Raw genomic sequence first — 9,157 nt, forward strand, 5'->3', positions numbered from 1 at the left:
AATTATAAAGAATACATATGAATGATTATAACCAGAATTAATCTTATAAAACTTGATCGATAATTAGAATATATCCAGATCTATACCTTATTAAATATATACAAAGTTCACATATAGTAGGACATAAACTAAAATGAATGTTGTTTGAGAACTCACACACGATTTATATCTTAAAGTTCCAAGAGCGTTAACTTCGTGATTAAGCTAAGGCCTTTTTGAGGTAGACCAACTCTGTCGATAAAAGTTTGTAAAGTGTTGTTTGTCATAAGCTGACAAACCCCTCAACAGGTCAATATTATCTGCAATGGGAGTTTTAGCTCCCAACTCTAATAGCCAGGTGCTTCAAGAAGTGGCAAATTCATAAAGTGAAAGCAGTGATAAAAAGGACCATATAGATGGACATAGCCACCTACCAAAGAAATCTCAACATTTGTTCAGTGATATTTGAACTCATGTCTTATAACACTTAGTAGTAACTACACAACTACTTGAGTCAACAATAATAAATATATTTTAATTTTGTCATCTTTTTCACTTTTTGTTTCTTGTTTAATAATTTCTTATGTAAATACATATTAAATATTTGATTATTTAATTATAACATTAACTTTGATATTTTTTTACTTTGATATTTTAATTATTTTTTCCATTATCGCAATTAATTGATTTTATATAAAATAATTTCACAAATCGATATCAAAGTTACATATCTTATTTTAATTGAAGTCAGATATAATTTTTTTATGAAAGAAATTAAATATATTTAATTTTATATCATTTTAATATTTAATTAATATTATTTATTTTTGTAATTAAAAATAAAATACATAAATAAATAATATGAAAATAATTATTTTTTATTTAAAATTTGCTTAATAAATAGATGTCAAGGAAGGTTTAAGAGAATTTTAGAGTAAAGGTGCTTGGTATCTGAATTTTAGCCTAATTGAAATATAATCTTATCTTTCTTTATTAAGCAAAAATCAAACATTTTCCTGTCTTGGCCAATTGGTATCCCTAAAACCCCAACCCTATCTATAGCAACGAAATCCAGATAACAATACAATCTAATCCCCTTCCCAATCATCTTCTTCCACGTGTACATAAAGTGCCACCCCCAATCAACCCAATCACCATCACTTTTCCCCTGTAATTTTCTGACACTTAAGCCTCTTTCCCTTCCATATTGTAGATCCCGCTCTGTTCCCTTTCCCTCTTTAAAGGTCTCTTCTCTCTTTTTTTTTTTTCTTTCCATTTTCTCTCCATCCAAACAGAAATATGTGCAACAATAACAACAGTACTAGGCGAAGCAAAAGAAAACCAAAGTCTCGTAGTTTTTCTCTGAAACATTCTCGGAAAACCCGAACTAAAACTAGGAGACCAAAGTACCTTAGCCTTCTTCACCTTGAAGAAAACTTACCCCAAATGCCATTAACCAACAACAACGATAACAACAACAAAGAAATTACAGATAAACAGCTTAATCTTTTCCCACTTCACCCTGAAAATTTAGTTGAAGATCGTGATACACAGTACGATAATGTTTCTTTGCTTTTCAACACGACAGAGGGAGACAGTGATCATGCTGTTACACTTAACGGTCTTTTAGACAGCGAAGGTAGTGATAATTATAAGAATGAAACGGCGACGGCGACGACCACGACGACTGCGACTACGGTGACGTCGGAAGAGAGTCCTTTGTCGCCTTCTTTTACGTATAGGGGGTATAGCTATGAAGATCGAACGAGGTTGTCGCTTGTACGGGCGGCTATGAAAGGGAAGAAGGAGAGAGATGAGAGTGAGGAGAAGTGGGTGGTTTATTCTGAGGTTGTGGAGAAGAAAGAGATGGAAGAAGTGAGTAGCGGCGGCGGAGGAGACGGTGGTTATGATGGCGGTGCATGGTGGAGTAAGAAGAAGATGAAAAAGTTGTTGGCTTTGAAGCTTGACTATGAGGAGATAATGAATGCTTGGTCTGGTAAGGGCCCCCTTTACATTGAAGGAGAGTCCCCTCAAATTGTCCCTCACTTGCATCAACCTTCTCCCAATGTAAGATCTTAGCCCCTAATCAATCATTTCTTTTCTTTTAACTTTTTCTAATGTTAAAAAGTTAGGAGTTATTAATAAAAATATTTAATTTTGGACTTCACTAGATTTCTTTTTATAAAATAAATCATTCAAGATGTTTTTTTTATTCAACTTCAAAAAAATGTTTTTTTATGCACAAATATTTTTATGAGTTCGAATTTAATACACTAACTATATATATTAAAAAAAATTTATGTACAAGTCAAAATAAATCAATGGTGTATGGTAATAAATTGGAAGAGTATTGCATACATAGATAAATAATAATTGAACATACAAGTCAAAATAAATCAATGGTGTATGGTAATAAATTGGAAGAGTATTGCATACATAGATAAATAATAATTGAACATCAGGTGATGGCAGAAATAGTGAATTGATTTTATCTTATATTTTTTATGTTAATTGATAAAAATGTGTAAGAAAGTGGCATATGGGGGGGAAGTTGAGCCCATGCTAGCTTTGTTTCTATATGAGATGATGATAGGCTCAATGTAGCTAATGAAAATTATGTTTTGCACTTTTTGCTTTTTTCTTGATGGGCCCTAGTATACCTTTTAAGCCAGCTGGATTTTTCATTTTCGGCCCAGCTTAGTGACATTTTGTTGGTTGGTTGGTTGGTTGATATTAAAAATATTATATAGTTTTCCGTGACAATATTTTAAAATTTAAATTAATCTTTTTACCCTTTATAGCATAGCAAGCCTTTGGAAATATACCTACGCACTAAAAATAATAAGATTTCTCTCATTAATTAAATGCGGTCCAATGTTTTTGGATTGCTAACACCTTTTTGTTTTAACCCTTTGTTTTTTTCACCGAATGTGTTGAAATGAAAGTTTTAAATAAAATTAAGGGAAAATTATTTAAATTTGGAAAATTCTTTTATATTGGGCATGAATTTTTTTTAAAATTAAACCCTAAATTTAAAAATTGTTTTTACATTGGAGCTTAAATTAGGTAATTATTTTTACATTGGGTTTTAGCTTCTTTTTTTTATCTAAGTTAATATCTAAACTTGTTTACATCTGTTTTAGGAAGTAACTTTTTTTTTATCTAAGTTCAACCCTAAATTTGAAAATTGTCTTTTATATTGGAGTTTAAATTTGATAATTGTTCTTACATTGGGGTTTTATTTTTTTTATCTAAGTTAATCTCTAAACTTGATAATTGTTTCCACATTAGGGCTCGAACTTAACAATTGTTCGCATATTAGGGTTTGAACTAAACAATTGTTTTCATATTAGGGCTTGAACTTGAAAATTGTTCTCAAATTAAAGCATGAACTATAGGATTTTCAAGGACTAACTTGAAAAAAAATGTTCAAGTCCCACTATGGGGACAATTAAGGGTCTAACTTGAAAAAATATTCAAACCCCAATGTGAAAAAAATTACCAAGTTCAAGTCCTGAAAAAAATTTGATTTAACCTTAAAATTTGTTTTTCCAATATTCTCGTGTGTGCTTAATCAACCTGTCATGTATTATACTATAACTATGTTATTGGGACTTGGGTCTCGTGAGTTTTGAATAATAACTTAGGAACTAACATAGAGGTATACCTATGTTGATCGAGCAGGTGGTAGTGGATGGTATGGGAAGTGCATCCAATGTGTGGAAGGTACCAGAAATGGCAAGTGATTTGAAGATAAAGGAAGAAATAGAGGAGAAAGAGGAATGGAGAAAAGGGCACAGAGAAGCAAGTGTGTTGAGATACAAAGAGAAGAGGCAAAATAGGCTTTTCTCTAAGCGTATTCGTTATGAAGTTAGAAAACTCAATGCTGAAAAGCGCCCCAGGTTGAAGGTACATACATGCATGCATGGGGTTTTTTTTTTTCTTTTTTTTGATGAATAGTTGGATTTTTGGATAAGACTAATTGAAACTTGTATATTTTTACCGTGTTTCGCGTTTTGTAGGGTCGATTTGTGAAGAGAGATTGAGAAGTGGAAAGAGTATACTCAGGAGATGGAACGACTGTGGCCTTGGGTTGTTCAAATGACCCTTTATCATATTACAATATCAGTGAGGGATTCAATGTGAACTATAGTTTATATCTGAAACTTGTAAATATGAAGGCTACGATCATTTGGAGCTAAACAGTTAACATTATTTTCCAAATTCTGCCTCGATTAAAATTATACAGGCTCATGTAAAATGATTTCAATTGTGGATCACTAAAATCACAATAAGTTTAAACCTACGCAAACTCTGGGTTTAGTAACATTTGCTACCATTTTTTTATTTCAATACCCTAAACTCTCTCTTTTCCTAAAAAAAATTGATCAAAATCACGATTAAACAATGATTATGCTGACCACGGTGCCATACAAGATCGGCCTATTAGTGTTTGTACAATGCCATACAAGATCTTGACCAAAGTTATTGTCAATAGACTTATGAGCATTATGCCCAATTTATTTGCTTTAAATTAAGTTAGTTTTATGTCCGAAGGGTGTATTACATATGAATATTGTTATCGCTCGAGATTATTCATTTCATGAGAAATTGAAAATGCAGAAAGGAGTAGATGATGGTGAAAGTGAATTTAGAGAAGGTTTATGATCGAATTCGTTGGGGCTTTATGGAAGATTCGTTAGTGGATGTTGGGTTACCATTTGAGCTAATTCAGGTGATTATGAACTATATCTCTTCCCCCTCGACGCAGATTCTTTGGAATAGTTCTTTCAATGAGAACTTTTGTCCAATAAGGGGTATTCAACAAGACGATCCTTTATCTCCGTATTTATTTGTCATTGGAATGGAAAGCTTGGGGACATCTTGTTCACGAAGCCGTTGAAAGTAATCTATAGAAATCAATCCGATTATCAAGGATGACCCACCAATTTCCCACCTGATCTTCACTGATGATCTAGTTCTATTTTGTGAAGCAGATGTAGAGCAAACTCAGTTTGTGAGTATGATCCTAGACCAATTTTACTATTTTTCAAGTCATAGGATTAATGCTCAAGAAACCAATATGTTTTCTCTTCGAACGTGAGCAGGGAAGATGCCAAGATCATTAGCAGAGAAATGGGTTTCCTACGAGTCAATGATTTGGGAGTATATTTGGGTATGTCTCTTTGTCACTAAAGGGTAATGTTAAACTCACATTGTAAGAGCCCATTTTTGCCCGGCCCACATGCATATAAAAAAACAAGCAAATAAAAATAAAAAGCCAAATAAATAAAAATAGTCCAAAAACAGTCCATTTACAAACCCAAAGTCTAACCCGAATTACCCAATACACCCCAGCCCAATAACCAAAAATCCTAAGCCCAATACCCTAGCCCGGTTCGCCTAAAGAGAGCCAGAAACCCTAGCAACCTGCAGTAGGCCTCCAGCGCGCAGCAACAAGAACCCTCCCCCTCGCGTGCCCACCACGCGCGATGCCTCACACGAGCCGCGCCACGTCCCAGCTGGCCCTCGTACGCCCATACACCTGCAGCAAACACCAACAAACAACAAGCAAAAACGCAACAGAAACAGACGATACCGAAAAAAGCAAGAACGAATAGCAAACAAAAGGCAATAGAAAAAGAAAATTAGAAAAAGGGCAGAGAGAAGATTTTTCGATTGGATGTATTTTCTCTTCTTTTCTTTTTCGCTTTGGCTATAAAAAGCCAATACAAACAATGTAAAATGGGTTACACATTCAATATACAGATTGAATACCAAAAAGAGATTCAAAGGAAATCAAGTTTCATAAGGTTTTTTTTTCTTTCTTTATTTTTATTTTCGTTCTTTCGTCCATTACTAGTTTAGAAATAAAAGAGAGACAGTAAAAGAAAGAAAGACGTACCTGGTAACCACATCCTTCCCCTCCGTCGTCATCGGAGTTGAGTGGAGGTTGAGGGGTCTGAGGAGAGGTTTCGTCGAGCGGCGCAGAGAACCTTTAAGGTTCTTTAGTTTTTTTCTTTGTTTTCTTTATTTTCTTTCCTTAGAAAATGATAGGCTGCTAGTTTTAGGGTTTATTTTCGGTCTATGTGAAGGAAACGACGTCATTTTAAGCATGTTTTAGTAGCCTTAAAAACGACATTGTTCAGCAGCCTCCGACCTGCGCGGTGACCCGGTCCGAGGGAAGGATCCGCGCGTTTTGCTTCAATGGTCCATTTGCGCGATGAGTCCTTCTATATTTCGCATTGTTTTGATTCAGTTTTTATTATTATTCTAATCTATACATTATATTGGATTTCTGTTTCGATTGGATCCATGTTGAACGGCACCGTTTTGAATATCCAAATCTACATGTCAGAGAAGATTTTTGCATTAAATTGCTTTAATAATCCCTTTGCTATTAAAAGGTTTTCAATTCAGCCGTTTGCATGCATATTTCAAATCAACCCCTAGAATTTTGTTCGGATTCAAAATAGATCCATCCTCATTAAATTAACTAATTTATTATCATTAATTTCATTTGTTGTTATTATATGTAATAGTATTTATATATATGTATATATGTATATATTAGTTAATCTAATTTTTATATAAATTCTTTTATTATATAATATTATTTATGTATTCATTACTTAATTTTATTTTATGTTTTTAGATATTATCTTAATATAATCTATACATACCCTTTTTTGTTTTTGTTCATGTATATGTATATATATAATTAATCTCAAAATTTTCAATGATAGTACTTTATATTTTTATATATGCATATATAATTTGTTTTTAGCATATGTACGTATATATAATAATATATTATTATTTTCAAATGTATTTTCTTGTGCACATAAACCTTATTCCTTTTAAATTTGTTATTTTATTTTATTTAATTTATTTAACTTTCATGTATTATCACTATGTATATATTATTATTTTTATTAGGTTTTACTTATATAAATTAGAATGTAGATATTAATTTTAAGTTGTTTGTTTTTATTCTTACTTCATTTTTTTTATTTTTTATGCTTTTTAAATGATTAAAGTCAATATTTGTATTTGCCTATTTTTTGTTTAATTGCTTCTAGTTTAAAACTAAATTGTTATTTATCTTTTACATTATATGTGTCGTTATTCAATCATGTTCCACTTATAAGAGTTGAATTTTATAAAAGCATAAAATCATTTTATTTCAAAAATTTTCATATTACTTGGTGTTTGCGATCCTCGGGAGAATTGGGCCCTAACGTATTGGGTTTTTATTTTTCTCGTTGGATCTAAATAATCGAGATTTTTTTTAAAACATACAAATTTCAAATAAAAACCCATTCTCGAGAATTCAACACGTTTTGTCCTAACGCATTGGATATGACATGTTATTTTCTCGAGACAAGGATTTTAAATATAAAGGCAATGTTTGATATTTAGGAATTTTGTGAAATCGAACCCTAGCTTACTAAGTTTTGATTTTCTCATTTGACCCAGATAATCGGATAGCATTCTCAAAATGCATAGGTTTTAAAAGACGAGAGATAAATTTAATTTTGAGGATTTAAAGTGTCGCACTCTAACTTACTGAATGTGACAATTTATTTCTTTGGAATAAGTGAGCCTCATCATCCAATTCACTTTATTCAAAATAAAAGGATCATATTTTAAAATCTTTTCAAAATTTCGACATTAAGACATTAAACAATCAAATCGGTACCAATTTTGGGCGTCACGAGGGTGCTAACCCTTCCTCATGCGTAACCGACTCCCGAACCTGTTTTCTCAAAAATTCGCAGACCTAAAATTATTTTTAAGGTGATCCGATCACACCACAATAAAAGATCGGTGGCGACTCCCATTTCCATTTTCAAAATCGATCCCCATTTTCAAAACTTCAAAAAAAGGTGGTTTCGACACAGATTATATTTGTGGCCCACTAACCTAGTGCTTAAAAAAACCACTTACAAAAGGTAATAACCAAAAAAAAGAAACATGTATGTTTCTATAACTTGTCATCTTCTCTCATCTATCACATAAAAATTCTGGTACAACAAAATCTAGTTATATTGACAACTTGAAGTAAATTTGATTAAAAAGGTAAAAAAGTAATAAAAAAAAACCAAACTTTAAAACAATTAAATAATATTATTATAGAGATATTTATGTCTTTTAATATTTTTATATAATATTTTTAAGAAACTTTAAATATTTATTTTTAAAAAAACTATCTCCCTATAAAGTTATTATATGTGTACATATTAGATTATGAGACACTCATGATGTGAGTGCAAATAAATTTATATAACAAATATATTTATAAAACTTGATATTAAAAAAAAAAAGCATTAGTTGAAATCATATGGTTAACCCATTAAATGTTATAATGTTTTGCATTTGAATACCATAAAATGCATTTATTAGATTTCACCTAATTTATATACAATGACAAAAATACCCTTATAGTAATGTTTATTATCTTATAAGAAGAAGAATTACTTGTAATTATTCAACTAGTTAGGACCCAGTTAATAACTAACAATATCTCAAACTGCCCTTTAAATGTAATATATATAATTTATATTAAAAAACCTAACCACCCGGTGCTATAAGAACATCACCCTTCCTTCAAAAAAATCAGCAAATCATTTAGGTAGAGTAGAAAAAAATCAGCATACTCTTAAAGTTATACTATAGTAAAACCTCTATAAAATAATACCCTTGGGACCCGACAAAATTATTATTTTATTGACGTTATTAGTTTATCGATAAATTAATATTTATTAATTTAGAGAATATTTCATACTTTATGCATGGGGTTTTTTTTTTATCAAAATCCAATATGCATGTAGGTGCAATGAATCAAAGTTAATTGGTTCATGTAAAAAACAGAATTAATTAATTGGTTCATGTAACCAAAAAGGAAAAAGAGTTAATGGTTTCAAAATCTAATACGTATATATTCATTGGATAGATTAAAGATTTATTATAAATAAACACATGTACGTTTCAAATTATTGTAATTCATATAATCTTTTTCTCCATGGCATCCCATTTGAAAGGTGTAAAAAAATCTACATTGACAGATGAGATGAGAAAAGCATTATGTGAGTACAAAAATGAGCATCCTTCTTCAAGTCAAAAAGATTTGTAAAAGTGGGTTCAACAAACATTTGATCTCTCTATTAGCTAATCA

The 9,157-nt window shown here is 31.2% G+C and overlaps 1 protein-coding gene and 1 long non-coding RNA gene across 2 annotated transcripts; one reads left to right on the plus strand and one right to left on the minus strand.

Annotated features, from left to right (window-relative positions):
* Positions 1-944: 944 nt before the first annotated feature.
* Positions 945-4,285, plus strand: LOC107892216 (zinc finger protein CONSTANS-LIKE 7). The gene is made up of 3 exons (XM_016817233.2): positions 945-2,046; positions 3,664-3,888; positions 4,002-4,285. The coding sequence occupies exons 1-3, from the start codon at positions 1,279-1,281 to the stop codon at positions 4,023-4,025; spliced, it is 1,017 nt and encodes a 338-aa protein (XP_016672722.2). The 5' UTR covers positions 945-1,278; the 3' UTR covers positions 4,026-4,285.
* Positions 4,286-5,247: 962 nt separating this feature from the next.
* LOC107892217 (uncharacterized) lies at positions 5,248-6,166 on the minus strand. The gene is made up of 2 exons (XR_001682525.2): positions 5,885-6,166; positions 5,248-5,524 (listed from the first exon to the last, which is right to left on the minus strand). It is a non-coding gene; the product is annotated as an uncharacterized lncRNA (long non-coding RNA).
* Positions 6,167-9,157: the final 2,991 nt, after the last annotated feature.

Source organism: Gossypium hirsutum, chromosome D09, assembly GCF_007990345.1.
Source record: "Gossypium hirsutum isolate 1008001.06 chromosome D09, Gossypium_hirsutum_v2.1, whole genome shotgun sequence".
Lineage (NCBI taxonomy): Eukaryota > Viridiplantae > Streptophyta > Magnoliopsida > Malvales > Malvaceae > Gossypium > Gossypium hirsutum.

What these genes read in the sequence shown, in the direction of transcription:
- LOC107892216 (XM_016817233.2), top strand. Translation starts at nt 1,279, where the DNA reads ATGTGCAACAATAACAACAGTACTAGGCGAAGCAAAAGAAAACCAAAG. An exon ending in TGCATCAACCTTCTCCCAAT is followed by an intron (nt 2,047 to 3,663) that starts GTAAGATCTTAG and finishes TTGATCGAGCAG; the next exon opens with GTGGTAGTGGATGGTATGGG. An exon ending in AAAAGCGCCCCAGGTTGAAG is followed by an intron (nt 3,889 to 4,001) that starts GTACATACATGC and finishes CGCGTTTTGTAG; the next exon opens with GGTCGATTTGTGAAGAGAGA.